The sequence below is a fragment of the Phascolarctos cinereus genome, unplaced genomic scaffold (assembly GCF_003287225.1).
Source record: "Phascolarctos cinereus isolate Bilbo 61053 unplaced genomic scaffold, phaCin_HiC Scaffold_4;HRSCAF=312, whole genome shotgun sequence".
NCBI classification, from domain to species: Eukaryota; Metazoa; Chordata; class Mammalia; order Diprotodontia; family Phascolarctidae; genus Phascolarctos; species Phascolarctos cinereus.
Window position 1 is genome coordinate 84,476,482 of NW_027555847.1, and position 19,137 is coordinate 84,495,618.

The window sequence follows — 19,137 nt, forward strand, 5'->3', positions numbered from 1 at the left end:
ACATATACATTCCTATTAAACATATTTTCACATTAGTGATGTTGTAAGTAAGAATTAGAACCAATAGGAGGAACCACCAGAAAGAGGAAACAAAACAAAACAGAAGGAAAAAAATAGCAAATAGTATGCTTCAATCTGCATTCAAATTCCATAGTTCTTTCTTCTTTGTGGATAGTATTTTCCATCATGAGGCCTTTGGAGATGTCTTAGATTCTTGTCTTGCTGAGAAGGGTTAAGTCTATCAATATTAGTCATCACGCAACATGGCTGTTAGTGTGTACAGTGTTCTCCTGGTTTTGCTCGTTTTGCTCACTTTACTCAGCATCAGACCATACAAGTCTTTCCAGGTTTTTCTGAAGTCAGCTTGTTCATCATTTCTTACAGCACAATAGTATTCCATTACATTCATATACCACAACTTGTTCAGCCATTCCCCAATTGATGGGCATCCTCTCAATTTCCAATTCTTTGCCACCACAAAAAGAGCTGCTATGAATATTTTTGTACATGTGGGTCTTTTTTCCATTTGTATGATCTCTTTGGAATATGGCCCTAGAAGTGCTATTGCTGGGTCAAAGGATATGCACATTTTTATAGCCCTTTTTGCATAGTTCCAAATTGCTCTCCAAAATGGTTGGATTATTTCACAACTGCACCAACAGTGCATTGGTGTTCCACTTTTTCTACATCTCCTCCAACATTTATCATTTTCCTGTTTTGTCACGTTGGCCAGTCTGATAAGTGTGATGTGGTATCTCAGAGTTGTTTTGATTTGCATTTCTCTAATCAGTAGTGATTTAGAGCATTTTTTCATATGACTATAGATGGCTTTAATTTCTTCATCTAAGAACTGCCTGTTCATATCCTTTGACCATTTATCAATTGGGGAATGACTTTTATTCTTATAAAATTTTTTTAATGTTTTTTTTTGTTGTTGTTTTTAGGCAATTGGGGTTAAGTGACTTGCCCAGGGTCACACAGCTAGTAAGTGTCATGTGTTTGGTCTGAGGTCGAATTTGAACTCAGGTCCTCCTGACTTCAGGGCTGGTGCTCTATCCACTGCGCCACCTAGCTGCCCCTATTCTTATAAATTTGACTTAATTCTCTATGTATTTTATAAATGAGGCCCTTATCAGAGAGACTGGTTGTAAAAATTCTTTCCCAGTTTTCTACCTTCCTTCTAATCTTGGTTGCATTGGCTTTGTTTGTGCAAAAACTTTTCAGTTTAATGCAATCAAAATTATCCATTTTGCTTTTCGTAATGTTCTCTATCTCCTGTTTGGTCATGAATTCTTCTGTTCTCCATAAATCTGATAGGTAAACTATTCCTTGCTCTCCCAGTTTGCACACAATATCAGCCTTTATATCTAAATCATGAACCCATTTTGACTTTATTTTGGTATATGGTGTGAGATTTTGATCTTTGCCTAGTTTCTGCCATAGTCTTTTCCAGTTTTCCCAGCAGTTTTTGTCAGAGAGTGAGTTCTTATCCCGGAAGCTGCTGTTTGAGTTTATCAAGTAATAGATTACTGTAGTCATTGACTACTGTGTCTTGCGTACTTAACCACTCTGTTTCTTGACCAGTGCCAAGCAGTTTTGATGATTGCTGCTTTATAATAAGGAATGATGTATCTCAAGAGAATATTGTGGGAATGATGAGCAGATTATGTATTTTAGCTGTGAAAGAATGGGAATTCAGAAGTGGGCATGATGTTTAGACCATTAATGCAATCAGCTGATTGGCGTATGTGTTTTGAGCACCTACTATGTGTTCAGCTCTGTTCTGAGTGCTGTATGCAAAAGAATTGTAAGCCAACATTTCCCTCAGGGAGTTGACAGCACATTTGGTAATAGAAGATTGTAAGTCAGGGAATAAGACAATAGGTAATTAAGTGTTAAAATTATGTATTACTGATTATAAGTACTCTTGCAGTTAAGAAGGAGAACTTCATTAGGCAAGTAAAAGCCACATCATTTCCCTGGGCCTCACTTTCGATATCTGAAAAATGAGAAGATTGAATTAGATCTTTACCAACTGTAAAATTCTGTGGCTGGAGGAATCTGGAAGCAGTATAGTATTAAAATGGTCCATATTTATTTAGTGCTTAGTTTTACCAAATAAATTTTTCCCAGCAGCCATGTGAGGTAGGTGTCTTCAGGTAAGGATATTGGCTTGTAGAGGGGAAGTAATTGCACAAACTAGTAGTTGTTAGAAATGTGATTTTAACTCAAGTCTTCTAACTTGAATTAAGTGTAGGCCTTTTTTTCATTATACCATCCTGCTTTTCTAGTAGTCAGGGAAGGTTTTGTGGAAGAGGGTCTTGAGATGTGGCTTGAATAGGTTTGAGGTTAGGGAGAAATGGGTATGCCATATCAGGGGAAATAAAGATAACAGCATTAAGGTGGGAATGATCATGAGTTGTTTATGGGGTAACTAGAGATTGACTGAGCTGTAGCAAAAATTACATTGCAGAAAAGTAGGGAATAATATTGGATATGTTTAAAGAAGGACCTTGAAAACGAGACAGAGGACTTTAGAGTTGGTGTAATAGAGAGCCATTGGAGGATTTTGAGCTTGTTGTGATGAAAGGTAGTGTTTAAATAGGGTTAGTGTGGCAACAGTATAGTAAGAATGATGTGACAGACTGAGGCTAAAGTAAAGGGAAACTTGCCAGGAACTACTATAGTAATCCAGGTATGAGGTGACCTAGACTGGTGCCAAGAGGACAAGATAGTCAGGAATTATAATGGTGCTGTTTATTTTCATAACTAGTGGGCCATTTATAACTCTTCTAATTTTCTCCATATTTGTATATTTTGTTTGCTTTTCTATTTTATCTTTTCCAAACAGAAGAAATTTCTTTTTCTGCCACATAGTTTAGTATCCATTTATCTGTAGCTAATCCAAATGGTGGCAAGAAGACCAAGTAAAACCAGATTAAGACATTCTGCTACCTAAAACTCTGTAATATATATGGATCAAGCTATTTAATGAGTAGTGTACTAGAGCACATTGAAATGAGATTACACAAAACATTGGGTTTTGGTTTTTTTGTTTGTTTGTTTGTTTGTTTTTGAGATGACCTGTCATTTCATTGGTACAAGGAACTTTCAGTGAGCAGACTCTCTCTCCCAGTGGAGATAGACATCTGCTTTGCAACTCCTAGTTTAAGAGGTATGGTATATAGTGCTGGTATAGGGAACTTTGAATGAGCAGACTCTCTTTCCAAACATAAATAGACATCTGCGTTGCAACTCATAGTTTGAGAGGTATGATATATAGTGCTGGCCTTAGAGTCAGGAAGACCTAGTAATAAGTAGCTAACATTTATGTAGTGCTTTAAGATTTGTGAAATACTTTACATGTATTATCTTATTTGATCCTCCTAACAGTCCTGTGAATAGGTGCTATTTTTAAAACCCTCATTTTGCAGATGAGGAGACTGAGGCTGCCAGAGGTTGTTGAATGACTTGTCCATGGTCACACAGTTACTGAGTGTCTTAAGGCAGAATTTGAATTCAGGTCTCCTTGACTCCAGCTTCACTATTCTATATACAATGCCATGCTGCTTCTTATGATTTAGGCATAAGTTACATCTTCAACACATACTGTCTGTGTGACCCTGGGTAAGTCACCTATTCTCTTAGGGCCTTAGACAACACTAAGCTAGGTTGTTTCTACTATTTGTTTGCCAGACTAGCAGTTATGGAGACTGGGGGAACTTAGAGATCCTGCTGTATGTTTAGCTTTTTAGAGGTTATAGTACTCACCTGAGTCAAGTTTTTCTGGACAGATTTCTTTGTCAGTTCTTTATTAACAGTGGATAAAGAAATATAGAAAAGCTCTTGGAGAGTGAAGTTTTTGTAATGTAACAGAGTAGAGGAGCATTTGTAATCTCCGAGATGCAAAATGTTCTCTCTTTTAATATACAGGGAAGTGGGTCTTAGGTGTTGGAGCTGGAAGTGGGGTGGTGGTATCTGATCTGATCACTGTAAATTCTGGACATTTTGCAGACAGTAATCATTTGTTTTGCAGTAGGAAAAGAGATAATCTTCATATTTGTTGCCTATTCTCTTTGCACTTTTATTCAAAGTCCTAGTGACAAATGCTGGACCATTTTGGGGGGGCATATTTGTACATCCGTTTCCTTTTTGACATATTCTTCACTGAAGTTTCCTGAGTCAGTTTCCTCAGTCAGGGTGTTGGTGCTAAGGTGTAGTGATTGACAACAAATATTTCTTGGTTCTTGGTAGTCTTGGGGAATGAGAGCTCTTTACTGCTTTACTGTAAGCTTTTATACTGATAATCTGTTAAGTACCAAGAGATGTCCTGCATAGATTTTGTCATAGAATTATAGAATATCAGAGCTGGAAGGAACCATAGAACTTAACCCTGTTCTTCTTGTGGTGCCCCTCCAGTCCCTCCAATCTTTAGTTTCGTTGGTTGTACTCTTTTTTCCTTCCCCAACTTCACCCTTTGGTGAACTGGTTCAACTCTACGTTATGTTATGTTCTATTCTTGAGTCCTTTGTCCCCTTATCCTGTCTCTGATCATGCCCTGCCAAGGCCCAATCTTGTGTAACTCCTACAATCTGTAGTCTCCTCTCCTATTTATGTGCTGCTGAACAGAGCTGGAGAAAATCACAAAATTGTGCTGACTTGAGTCTACTGCAGATTTATGTTACATATTTTTAATTGGGCCTTCTATAGAAAGGCAGTTCTTTTACACTTACCTAATCAGTTCACAATCCTACTTACCACAGCAGCTTTATCCGTCCTTTTCATTACTCCTCACTTCTCCCAAGTTTTCCCCTTCCCTCACTTTCTTGGCTGAGAACCTTGTGTGATATTTAATTGAAAAAATTGAGGCAATTCACTGAGAGCTCCCTCTTCTCTCCTTCTCTTGACTTCACATCACTTAGTGCTGTCCCCCCACTACCCTGTCTCACATGAAGAGAAGTGGTCCTTCTTGCTAAGGCAAACCTCCTCTGTGTGCCCATATAATGTCATTACATCCTCTTTCCTCCAATAGATTGTCCCCTCTTATCAGCTTTACTCTCTTGCTAATGCTCAATCTCTGTGACTACTTCTGTACATATTTATTTCTTCCCCATCCTCAAAACCCTACCATTTGAACCATCTACTCTCAGAAGCTATAATTCTATATTTCTCCTTCCTTTTGTGGCTAAACTCCTTGAGAAGAAGTTGACAATCAGTGCCTCTATTTCTTTTTTCTTTAACTGTCTTCTTAACTCTCTGCAGTTTGACCTCATTTTTTGGCTGAAACTCTTCTCTCCAAAGTTACAAATAATCTCTTAATTGCCCAATCTATGGATTTTCCTCAGTCCTTACCTTTCTTGGCCTATCTATGGCGCAGTTGATTGCCCTTTTCTCCTTGATAGTTCTCTCTTCTCTCTCTAGTTTTTCACGCTCTCTTCTGGTTCCCCTCTACCTGTCTGTCAGCTCTTTCTTAGTCTCCTTTTCTGAATCTCTAAGTCCCACATGTTAACCATAGGTGTCCTCCAAGGCTCTGTCATAAACCCACTTCTCTTTTTACTCTATAATGTTTTTCTTGGTGATCTCAGCTCCTATGGTTGTAATTATCATCTCTGTGCAAATGATTCTCAGATCTTTTTATTTGGCCCTTATCTCTCTGCTGACCTCCAGTCTTAACATTTCCAACTGCCTATTAGACTTCTCATACAGAATGTCTTGTAGACATCTTAAAATTCAACATGCCCAAAACTGAACTCATTATCTTTCCCTCTCAAACCCTCTCTTCTTTTTAACTTCCTTATTTCTCCTCCTAGTCACCTGGGCTTGCAACCTAGATGTCATCCTTGATTTCCTCACTTGCATTCTTTCTCCCCGTTCCCCCCCCCCAAGCGTGGGCAAGCATGCAAACACACACACACACACATACTCCACACACACATTCTCTCTCTCTCTCTCTCCCTCTCTCTCTCTCTCTCTCTCTCTCTCTCTCTCTCTCTCTCTCTCTCTCTTCTTATTTCTCTATTGCAGGTAACCTGGTTAACCTCTCTGCCTCAGGTCTCTTTGTATTCCATTCCATCCTCCACTCGGATGCCAAAGTGATTTTCCTAAAGTGCAGGTCTGACCATGTCATTCCTCTACTCAGTAAACTCCAGATGCTCCCTATTGCCTCCAGGACCAAATATGAAATCCCATGTTTAGCTTTTAAAGCTCTTCATAACTTGGCACCTACTCCATGATCCAGTGACACCAGTCTTTTTGCCATTCTTTAAATACTCCATTTCCTGACCTCATCCATGCCTAATGCTCTCTCTCTTTACTTCTGCTTTTTGGATTCCCTGGTTTCCTTCACGTCTTAGCAAAAAAATCTGCTTTCTACCAGAGGCCTTTCCACCTTCCGCTTCTTTCTCCACTCTGCTGGGGCCTTCCCTCTGAAATTACCTCCACATCTTACTCTGTACATACTTTGCTTATATGTAGCTTTTGCATAATGTCTCTCCCATCAGTATATGAGCTCCTTGAGGGCAGAGATGGTTTTTGCCTTTCTTTGTATCTCTAGTTCCTAGCACAGAGGAAGCACTTAGGTGCTTGTTAACTGACTGACATTGCTCAGGTAGTGCTAGAGTTGGGACTTGACCACAGTTTCCCCTCTCAAGGACTGGTGACCAAGGCATTGTATATTTAGTGTTGGAAGGGGCCTCAGAAATCATCCAGGACAATTATTTTGTTTTTTAGTTGAGTTAACAGGTTCAGAGAGGTGAAGGGACCTGTCCAAGGTCACACAGGAAGTAATCAATAAAAGCAGGATTTGAACCCAGATGCTTTGATTCCAGAACCTGTCAATCATTCATTGCTCTTTCTACTCTACCAGGTTGTCTCCTGCTTTCTCCTACTTCTTGCTGCCTCATCAATATTAGTAAAATCCTGAAACTTTCTCCCCCTGCCACATATTTAAAAAAGATAAATTGAATAGCATTTTCATTTGTTTATTTTTATATGTGGTAAGCCTAAGATTAACACAGTGTTTTTTTTAAAAAAAAACTTTAAAAATTATTCTCCTAGTAAAAATGTGTAAGCACTATTAATAATAACAGCATTTATATAACAATTTAGGGTTTGCCCAGTGCTTTATGGTGCAGAAGATAGAGTGCTGGCCCTGGAGTCAAGAGGACCTGAGATCAAATACAGTCTGAAACACTATTAGCTGTGTGACCCAGGGCAAGTCAGTTGTCTCAGTTCCTCATCTGAGGATGAAGAGAAAACCTCAAATGGTATCATGGAGAGTCAAACATGATTGAAATGACTCAATAACAACAGTTATATGTTGTTATAATAATACACATATTGCTTTAAGGTTTGCCCTTTCTGTATATTATTTCATTTGAGCTTCACAACAACTTTGTAAAGTGGATGTCACTGTTGTTATCTCCATTTTACAGATCAGGAAACCGAGGCTGAAGGAAATTAAGTGTCTTGTCCTGGTTCACACAGCCAGGAAATGGGTGAGACTGATTTTTGATCTCACGTCTTCCTAACTCCAAAGTCAAATCCACATTCTACTACACCGCAAAGTATAATGGTAGAATCAGTTCATCAAAAGAGACTTTTATGGCTCTCTTGTAGGATCATATGATTAATATGCAGTAGTAGATGTAACTAATTTTTTACTTGAGTTTTTATTTCCCAGAGCTTGAAATATCTGGGTTTTCCAGAGGGATTTATGGAGTCTCCAGGTGCAGAAGTTGTTTGTTGTTTTTTCTTCCTCAGTTGCCTTTTCCACGTAACAAGGAAATTGATAATACCTGACCAGGCAGCTTTGGGCTTGGTAGTCAGGAAGACCCGAGTTCAAATCCTGAATAGGACCTTTACTAGCTGTGGGGTCCAGGACAAGTCACTTCACCTCTGTCTTACCTAGTTTCATGTAAAATGGAAATAATATGGAAACTACCCTTCAGAGTTTTTTTTTGAAGATAAAGTAAGATAATATTTGTAAAGAGCTTTGCAAACTTTAAAGTATTACACAAATGCTAGCTATTATATCAGTAAGTGTATAGTATAGATTAACATCCTTTTGGTTCTCCCAAATTTCAGTATTTGCAGAAAAGGGAATTATTTCAAAGTTCATGTGGCAAAAGGCACAGACATCTAGGCTTAATGTGGAAATAGTTTGTTCAGAGTTACCCACAAGTTTTTTTTCCAACAGTGCTTACCTATTTGTTACATAAAATGGTATAGTTTCTGTGAAGGAAAAGTCTGTGTCTGTTAGGAAGTTAAGAGAAGTTGTGTGTATTGGCTGAGCAGAGAAAGTCAGAGATAGTGACCACTGGAAAAGATCACTTTTGGGAGATTCACTGGGAATTGAGACTTGAGGCTCATGTGTCAGATAGAGTATAGTCTGATCATCATGTTGTTTTGTTCCTTACTGACTCCCTTGGTTTGCAGGAGAATTTGGTAACACTCTTGGACCTTAATTTGAAGAGACTATGCTGACAGAAGTAGGAAGAGTGGATTAAAAAAGGGTCTCATTGCACCAACCTGTCTGAAGCTATGGAACTCTGAATTCCTCTTTAATTGTGGGCCAAGTGCAGTTAGTGTAGCAATTATTAGGGAGTCTTGGTCAGCAGGCACTTGATCTTTAAGGTAGTGACCTTAAAGAGACACTCTGTTGAGGTTTGAATTTCAAGTGTTGCTTTATTAGTCTTCCTCAGCTTACATTTTTAAAGTAAGTTTGGAGTTCTTTCGCCATAGAAAAATGTGATTGCTCTTAGTTTCTAGTTGCAGTTTTAGACCCTGACTTGTGATTCTTTTTTCCCATTTGTTCTTGTCCCTTCCTGACTCTTGGGTTTTCTCCATTGTTTTCCTTTACTTGCAAAAAGGGTTATTTATATGTGCTTATCTTGCTTCACTGTTGTATTCAAGTGCTTTGGACAAAAAAATCTGCTTTCATGTTTGCTTCAGTGCTGTCATGCTTGTGTTTGAAAGGAAGGGACAAATCTTGTTTGTGTCCTACTGTTCTGATAGGCTGCTGTTTTATGAAAGGTATTCACATATATATATCAGGAAATTCCCCCCCCCCTTTTTGAATTTTCCCATTGCATATCAGTGGCTTTCTTCTTGCAAATGTGACTTCAGTGATTCAACAAGTTTGTCAAAGTTCTTGCCATGATTCAGGCACTGTGCTTGGCTCCAGAGATATAAATAATAAGAAGGAAACAACACTTTGAAGGAGCTTATGCTCTAATTGTTTGAATGCCTGTCATCAGTGAAGTTGAATTTTTGGTACAATTGTCAGTTTATGACTAAAATGTTTCTCTCCTTTTGTATTAGGATGTCAGAGTTGATTGAGAAAGAAACTGAAGAATATCGTAAAGGAGATCCAGATCCATTTGATGATAGACATCCTGGTAAGATCTCTGTTTACTGATTCTTGTGTCTGATCTTTGTAAAATAAGGAAGCTGCCAATGGAAATAAATGTTTTATATTATTAGACTTCGGATTTTCCAATTACTTCGATTAGTTCAGATCATGTCTGTGTGTTACCCAGTTTGTTTCTGAGGAAAATGAGAATATCTTTAGACTTTTGCAAAGTTTCTAGAAATCTTGAAACCATGGTAAAAATAGAGAAGAAAAATAGGAAATTCTGGAGGAAATTGAATCATGTGCAATGCTTTGAGGGTAGGATACACTTTACAGATCAAAAATCACTTTGTTTAGAAATCTGAAGTGGATTATGCTTAACTTGGTTGGCTCATAAAAGGATCACATTTGTTATATTTAGATGAAACCTGAAAAATTTAAGAACTTGTTTTTTCTTTTTTTTTGAAAACAAAAAAAATCATTGGAGTGAATTTTTTTTCACATTGTTCACTTTTTCCTTCCTTAAACCATTAAATTTTTTAGATGATGGCATTATGCCTGTTTTACAGATTAGATAACTTTAGCAACAAAGCAGCCATTTATTCTATAACAACAGTAATTATAAACATTAAATGCCTATTGTATGCTAGACATAGGGTTGATACAAAGTTTAGATAAGATGTGACACCTGTTGTCATGGCACTTGTAGTCTCATATATGGTATAAGATGTAGCTATAATAATGTACTGTATTGTTACAGAAGAAGTCTGGCAGCATCCTTGGGATGCAGCACAAAGACTGCTAGCCTAGGAATCCAAGGAGCAGGGCTGAACCATGGGCCCAACTCTACACAAGTCACTTAGCCTCTGCAACCCCCACTAGACAGCAGTGAGAAGTCTAAACTGGATGATCTATGATCAGTTCCTTACAACTCAAAATCCTAGGCAGTTAGAGGCTCATAAAAGAGTGTTAAATAACTTGCCCTAAAATGTGGAGTTGGTGCTAGAGCCTAAAATAACGTACATATCTCCTGTCTCTTTAGGTTCTAGTGCTCTCTCTGCTGGATCATACTGTTTATAGTAATTTTAGTTATTTACTTTGGGCTAGTTATAATGGAATAAAATGAGCAGTTGGGTGACGCAGTGGAGAGAATGCCAGGCCTGGAGTCAGGAAGATTCATCATTTTCCTGAGTTCAAATCAGGCCTCAGACACTCATGAGCTGTGTGACCCTGGGCAAATCACTTAACCCTATTTGCCTCAGCTTCTTCATCTGTAAAATGAGCTGGAGAAGGAAATGATAAACCACTCCAGTATCCAGAAAACCCCAAATGGGGGTCTTAAACAGTTGGACACAACTGAAATTACTTAACAATAACAAATCATAATGGAATGTCAAAATAACACAACCTGCTTTAGTATGTGATTTGTTATAATTTAGTGGGATGCATGTATTAGACTGACTAACAAGTGTAAGATCTTGTCACAAGATCTTGTCACAAGGTCTTGTAATTTTTTTCCTTTTAATCGGAATATAAACTATATTTTCAGCAGAATATAAATGAAAGCAACAAGTTTTCCTGGAAAATATGTATTTGATTTATCTTCCTCCAAATTAGGAATGCAAACTAGAACTGCATACTTCTTCAGTGGCAAAAAGTTCGACATTGTGCAGTTTTCTGCCTCTTAATTTTAAAAAGTGGCAGCAATCCCCGCATTTATTGTGTTTCAAACAAGGATCTGAGAAACATTATCAAAAACAGTAATGAAGGCAAAAATTGGCAGACATCCAGCATCTTGTTTCTTATTAAAACAATGTGGATGACTAGTAATTTCATGATTAAAAAATGAATTTCTTTTAAATAAATACATTATATCTGACATTTGCACTGACTGATTTGATAAATCTTTAAGTAAACAAAGGCTTTACTACACTCCTTGTAGCCTCAAGCCACTGGTGTTAAGATCCCGTAGTCCTTTCTCATTGAGTCTCATAACCTGCCACGCGATATCCAGTTTGATTGGGTAACATGCTGCCATTCTGCCCTTCAGGTGGCTGTACTCCTTTCCTTATTAGCCTTCAGTGCCAAAATAACTTTATCTGAAAGATCCCCTTATTTTCTTTTTATGCATTTGCTCTTCTGTAACCTTTCCCCTAAATTTTCTCTTCCATATCCCTTTTATATTTCTTTTATTTTTAAAAAATTGTATCGCCTTTTTTTCTTTCTTTAAATAGCTAACTCCCTAAAGACACTTCTTCACAATAGAACCCTCTCATATCATATCTGTATAGATATATCTATATAGATAGATAAATATATAGAAAAACAAATCGACACATTGGCCATATCTGACTATGCTTTATGTTGTAAATAAAATCCATCACTTGTCTGACAGATGGCAAAGTATGTCTTAAATTTCTAAAGTCAAAATTGGTTTGAGTTCTGATACCTTTCAGTGTTGCTTTCCTTTGTGATGTGATTATGTGGATTGTTCTCTTGGTTTTCCTTATTTTGTTTTTCATAGTTTATACAATAGTAACAGCTAGCTAGCATTTATATAATGCCTTAAGGTTTACGGAGCACTTTAAAATACTATGTCATTATGTCCTCACAGCAGTCGTGGGAGTCAGGTGCTATTATTATCCCCATTTTATAGGAAATTGAGTCAGACAAAAAAGTAGAGTGACTTGCCCCATAGCTAGGTCACATAGCTAGTGTTTGAGGCAGGATTTGAACACAGGTGTTTTTAACTTCAGGACAAGCACTCTATCCACTGTGCCACCTAGCTACCTATCACTATCAAGTCATCTCAGATTTTACTGGCTTTTATATTCATTATTTCTCCCAATGTAGTAATTCTCTGTTAATGTTAATATTGCATAATTTGTTTACCTGTTCCCCAGTGAAGGACACCCACTTCGTTTTTAATTTTGTGCTGTTACAAAGAAAAGTTGCTCTAAATATTTTTGTGCATAAATGACTTTTCCCTTTGCCTTTGACCTCCTTGAGGTACTTGTCGAGTAATGGTAGCATTGGTCAAAGAATAGGTAAGGTTTAGTGACCTTTCTACTATAATTCTAGATTGCTTCATGGAACAAAAACGTTGTGATTTTATGCTTTCATCTGTAATTCAGTCTGATGGCATGGATCCTGAAGTTCTGTCAGTTATAGGGAACTTCATTGCTGTTTTAGAAGCAGCTGGGTGATACAGTGGTGGACAGAGTGCTAGACCTGGACTCAGGAAGACTTGAGTTCAAATCTAGCCTTAGTTACTAAATGTATGACACTGGGCAAGTCACTTAACCTCTCTCTGTCTCAGTTTCTTCATCTGTGAAATGGGAATAATGATAGTACCTATCTCTCAGAGTTGTTGTGAAGCTAAAATGAGGTAGTATTTGTAGAATGCTTTGTAAACCTTAAAGTGCTACGTAATCCTAGCTATTGTTATTACTGTTGCTGATGGCGTTGTTTCTATTCCATTGCCAGTAGTCAGAACTATTGGCTATTCCTCTTTATTATTAATTTCACTTAAAGTATCAGATTTGGGAGAAATTTAAGTGCTGAATATAATGTAATCCTACAACCAGAATTCTAATTGAATTAACTCAACAAACATTTTATGTTGTTAATTCTTAAAAATAATTAATTAATTTTTAGTTTTCAACATTCACTTCCATAAGATTTTGAGTTTTAAATTTTCTCTCCCTCTTTTGCCTCTCCCCTTCCCAAGATGGTGTGCAATCTGATATAGGCTCTACTTATACATTCCTGTTAAACATATTTTCACATTAGTCATGATGTAGAGAATAATTAGAAATAATGGGAGGACCCACGAGAAAAAGAAGCAGCAAAGCAACAAAAGAAGAAGAGAACAAATAGTGTGCTTCCATCTGCATTCAGACTGCAGAGTTATTTCTCTGGATGTGGATAGCATTTTCCATCATGAGTCTTTTGATGGAGTGGTCTTAGATCCTTGCATTGTTGAGAAGAGCTAAGTCTGTCAAAATCAGTCATCACACAGTGTGGCTGTTACTGTGTACAGTGTTCTCCTGGTTCTGCTCACTTCACTCAGCATCAGTTCATGCAAGTCTTTCCAGGTTTTTAAACAACATATCTTAGGATTGTGGTTCTCAATCCACTCTGCTATCCATTTCTATTTTATGAGTTCATCTCATTCATAGTTATGATTACTATCTGTGTTTTTCTGTCTATGCTGTTTTCCCATTTATGCTTTTTTTTCTCCTTTCTCCCTTTCCGTTCTCACTAGTTTTGTTTTCAGCCACTGCCTCCCTCTGTCTGCCCTCCCTTCTGTTGCCCCCTCCCTTTTCTTCCCCTTTGCCCTTACTACTTCTTCCCTCCCTTCTGTCTCCCCCTTCTTGTTTTTTCACCCTTTCCCCTTCTACTTCCTGTAGGGTAAGTTATATTTCTATATCTAACTGATTGTTATTCCCTCTTTGAGCCACATCTGTTGAGAGTAAGGTTCAAACAATGCTCATCTCTGTCCCTTCTTTCTCTGTAATAGGTTTTTGTGCCTTTTCATGTGATAGAATTTACCTAGTCTGCCTCCTCCTTTCCTCTTCTCCCAGAACGATCCTTTTTCACCAATTAATTAGATTTTTTTACCATCATATTAGAGTCAACTTATACCCGTGACCTCTGTCTGTGTAGGCCCCTTTTAAATATCTTAATAACGATACAGTTCTCAAGAGTTACAAGTGCCATCTTCCCTTGTAGGGATATAAACAGTTTGTCCTTATGTTGTTTTTTTTTCTTTCCTGTTTACCTTTTTATACCTCTCTTGAGACTTGTATTTGAAGATCAAATTTTCTGTTGAGCTCTGGTCTTTTCTTCCGGCAGGTTTGGAAGTCCCCTATTTCGTTGAATGTCCATCTCCTCCCCTGAAAGACTATGCTCAGTTTCACTGGGTAGTTGATCTTTGGTTGTATTCTGAGCTCCTTTGCTTTATGGAATATTGTATTCCATGCCCTCTGATCTTTTAACGTAGCAGCTGCAAGATCCTGTGTAATCCTGCCTGTGGTTTGATATTTAAATTGTTTCTTTCTGTCTGCTTCAGTATTTTCTCTTTGACTTGGTAATTTTGGAATTTGGCTACAATATTCCTTGGTGTTTTCTGTTTGGGATTTCTTTCAGGAGGTGATTGGTAGATTCTTTCGATGACTATTTTACCCTCTGGTTCTAGGACCTCAGGGCAGTTTTCCTTGATGATTTCCTGAAAGATGCTGTCCAGGCTCTTTTTTTCATCATAGTTTTGAGGTAGACCAATAATTTTTAAATTGTCTCTCTTGGATCTGTTTTCCAGGTCACTTGTTTTGCCGGTGAGGTATTTTATGTTTTCTTCTATTTTTTGATTCTTTTGTTTCCATTTGACTGATTCTTGATACCTCATAGAGTCATTAGGTTCCACTTGCCCAATTTTAATTTTTAATGAGTTGTTTCCTTCTATTAGATTTTGTACTTCCTTTTCTGTTTGGCCAGTTTTACTTTTTAAGGAGTTCTTCTCTTTAGTAAGTTTTTGTATCTCCTTTTTCATTTGGACAATTCTACTTTTTAAGGAGTCAGTTTCTTCAGTGTACTTTTTTTCCATTTGGCCAATTGCATTTTTTTTCCTTTCTAGGCAATTGTGGTTAAGTGACTTGCCTAGGGTCACACAGTTAGTAAGTGCCATGTGTTTGGTCTGAGGCCAGATTTGAGCTCAGGTCCTCCTGACTTCAGGGCTGGTGCTCTATCCACTGCACTAACTAGCTGCCCCACTAATTGCATTTTTAAAGAACTTGTTTTCTGTGCCTGTTTTCTGGCAGTCAGTGCCTGAGCCCCAGCACAGAAAGCTAGTGAGTAGGTCCTGGGCTCCCAGTACAAGAAGTTTGCGTCAGTGCCCCCTGTGCTCCAGGAGAGCTCAACTTTAAAAGCCAGAAAATAGGCAAACACCATGAGCAGAAAGCAGAAATTGATTGACCATATGGAGGCTATAGGTGTCTGGAGCCTTACCAGGTGCTGAGCTGGGGTCGGCAGCAGTGGGACTCTAGGGGTGGAGGTGGGGAGTCTGGCTCCAGGGGAATGCCTGCTCAAGTGGTGGTTTTCAGAGCTGGTGTTTATGGTTACCCTGACTGTGCTGAGACACCATGGGGAGGGGGAGTCCTGGTGTTGGCGCTTGCCTGCTCTACCTCTTTGGAGCTCAGGATCTCTCCCTGATTTGCTGAAATGTGGGCTTGCTGGGACACTTCCCATCCTGTACTGCTCCCCTTCCCCCAGAGCAAGAGGGCCCTTTCCCATTAATCCCCCAAGCTTCCTGGGCTACAAGACTGCTGTACCCCTTCTTTCTGCTGGCTCAGCTGTTCCAGGGTTTTTCGTGGGGTGATATTTTCTGGGTTTTCAGTGGTTAATAATGGAATGTGAAAGCGACTTCTTACTCTGCCATCTTGGCTCCTGGAAGTCCTTAACAAACATTTTTAAAGTGTCTACTGTGTGCAAGGCAGTTATTCTAGGCTCTGCAGATACAAAGACAAAAATGAAACAATTTTTTTACTCAGGCAGCTTACATAATATCATAATATTAGAACTGGAAGGGACTTTAGAGGTTATTTACTCCAGTTTCATTTTATTTTTAAAAAAATATTTTATTTTTTTTTCTAATCACATGTAAAAACTATTTAATGTTTGTTTTTTTAACTTTTTGAGTTCCGAGTTCTTTCATGCCCTACACTTTTCTTTGAGAAGGCAAGCAGTTTGATATAGGTTATACATGTGCAGTCATCCAAAACATATTTCCATATCAGTTATGTTGTGAAAGAAAACACAGACAAAAAAAAAAGAACTCAAGAAAAACAAAGTTTTAAGAAAGTATACTTTGATCTTCATTCAGACTCCCATCAGTTCTTTTCTGGAGTTGGGTAGTATTTTTAGAATTTCTAAATCCTAGGTCCTTTGGAATTGTCTTGGATCAATTTATTGCTGAGAATAGCTAAGTTAATTCACATTGATCATACAATATGGCTGTTATAGTGTACGCTGTTCTTTTTGTTCTGCTTACTTCACTTTGCATCAGTTCATGTAAATCTTAATGTGACTTTCTGAAAGCATCTTGCTCCTCATTTCTTATAGCATAATAGTATTTCATCACAATCATATGCCACGACTTGTTCATCTGTTCCCCAACTGATGAGCATCATCTCGATTTCCAGTTCTTTGCCACCACAAAAAGAACTGCTATAAATAAATATAGATCCTTTTCCTTTTTTTTTTTGAATCTTTTTAGAATTCAGACCTAGTAGTGGTATTGCTGTGTCAAGGGGTATGAATGGTTTTATAGCCATTTGGGCATAGTTCCCTATTGCTCTTGAGAATGATTTGAATAAGTTTACAACTGCACTAGTGGTGCTTTAGTGGCCCAATTTTTCCCATATCCCCTTCAATGGGTCATTTTCCTTTTTTGTTATATTAGGCAATCTGATAGGTGTGAAGTGGTACCTCAGAGTTGTTTTTTGCATTTCTCTAATCAGTAGTGATTTAAAGCATTTTTTCATATGAGTATAGATAGTGTTAATATCTTCTGAAAGCTGTCTGTTCATATTCTTTGACCATTTGTCAGTTGGGGAATGACTCATATTTTTATAAATTTGACTCAGTTATCTATATATTTGAGAAATGAGGCTTTTATCAGAGAAACTTTCTGTAAATTTTTTTATAGTTATGATTACTCCATCCTATTTCCCCCCATTTATCCTTTTTTCTCTCTCCTTTCACCTTGTCCATTTTCAAAAGTGTATTGCTTCTGACCACTGCCTTCCCAATCTTCTCTCCCTTCTTTCAGTCCTCCTCGCCATCTTTTATTCATTTCCCTTCCTGCTTCCCTGTAGGATAAGCTAGATTTCTATACCCAACTGGGTATGTATGCTGTTCCCACTTTGAGCCAATTCTGATGAGAGCAAGGTTCAAATAACTCCCAACCCCATCTTTCCCACCACTGTAAAAGCTCTTTTGCTCCTCTTTTGTGTGAGATAATTTATCCCATTCTAACCTCTCCCTTCCCCTTCTCCTTTTTTTACTTTTTCTTACTTACTCTTTCTTTTTCCTTATTTTAATTTTTTCAGATATCATCCCATATTTGATACAGGAAAAAGTTCATCTTTCCATGTAGGAATGTAAACAGTTTAAGCTTATTGAATCCCATATGGTTTTTCTTTCACGTTGCCTTTTTTATGCTTCTCTTGAGTCTTGTTCTTGAAAGTCAGGTTTCCTGTTCAGTTCTGGTCTTTCAGAAGACTGGGAAGTCTTCTATTTCATTAAATGTCTATTTTTTCCTCTGAAGGATTATGCCCAGTTTTGCTGGTTAGTTGATTCTTTGTTGTAATCCAAGCTCCTTTGCCCTCCAGAATATCATATTCAAAGGCTTTTGATTCTTTAATGTAGAAGCTGCTAAATCTTGTGTTACTCTGACTTTGGCTTAGCTCCATGTTATTTGAATTGTTTCTTTCTGGCTGCTTACAGAATTTTCTCCATGACTTGGAAGTTCTGGAATTTGTCTGTAATATTCCTGAGAGTTTTCATTTTGGGATCTCTTTCAGGAAGTGATCAATGGATTCTTCCATTTCTCTGTTGCCCTCTGGTTCTAGGATATCAGGGCAGTTTTTCTTGATAATTCTTTAAAGATGATGCCTAGGCTCTTTTTTTGATTATGGTTTTCAATTAACCCAATAATTCTTAAATGATCTCTCATTTTCCAGGTTAGTAGTTGTTTTTCCAATGAGATATTTCTGCTTTTCTTGTATTTTTTCATTGTTTTTTATTTTTTTAGATTTTTTTTGATGTCTTTTGGAGCCATTAACTTCCAGTTACCCAATTGTAATTTGTAGGGAATGATTTTCTACAGTGAGTTTTTGTCATTTCCATTTATCCAATCCTAGTTTTTTGGGACTTGTTTTTTTCAAGAGTGAATTTTCGTCCATCTTTTTCTGTTAATCTAATTGTACTTTTAAAGGAGTTGTTCTCTTGGATGGATTTTCCTGACTGTTTTAGCATTTGGCCTAGTCTTAGTTTTTGAAGGTGTTATTTTCTTGAGTATTTTTTGTAGCTCCTTATCCAAGCTGTTTGCTTTACTGATTTTCTTGCATAACTGTCATTTGTTTTTCAAATTTTTCCTCTAGGTGTCTTCTTATTTGAGGAGCTCCTTATGGAGCTCTTCCAGGAATTCTTTTTGGGTCTGAGACCAATTCACATTTTTCTTTGAAGCTTTGCATGCAGCTGTTTTGACTTTCTTGTCTTCTGAGTTTGTGTCTTGATTCCCCCTTGTTACCGTAGTAACACTTTTTATGGTCAAGTTTGTTTTTTTGTTGCTTGCTTGTTTTTCCAGATTATTTCTTGATTTATAACTTTGTGTTAAAGTTGGGCTCTGCTCCTGGGGTGGAGAAGGCACTGTCCCAAATTTCAAGTTTTTGGGCTGCTATTTTTAGTTAGTTCTGGGGATTTGTAAGTTTTCAGTTTTCTAAGGTGATATGATCTAAGTAGAGGTGTGGTCACTGCTCTTCTGACATGTGCTCTAGACTGTGAGTGACCACAAGTACCCTTTTCCATTCTACAGCTGTGACCAGTATCTTCTGCTGCCCTGTGGCCATGTACTCTAATGTGCTAGTGCTCATTTTCATCCTGGGACTGTGACCTGTAACCCTGTATGGGCAATGGGATGGGGCCCTGCACTCAGTACCAGCAGAGGGCCCCCTCTAATCTCCTTTTGATAAGTTGTCTGACCCCTGTATCATCTTTGGCTGAGA

At 37.8% G+C, this 19,137-nt stretch overlaps 1 protein-coding gene across 1 annotated transcript in view; it reads left to right on the forward strand.

The window, feature by feature from the left end:
• DCAF1 (DDB1 and CUL4 associated factor 1) overlaps positions 1-19,137 on the forward strand; it is a 117,770-nt gene that overhangs the window by 42,900 nt on the left and 55,733 nt on the right. Inside the window, 1 exon segment of the mRNA XM_078152345.1 lies at positions 9,322-9,398. Within this exon segment, the coding sequence (XP_078008471.1) occupies positions 9,322-9,398 (77 nt within the window).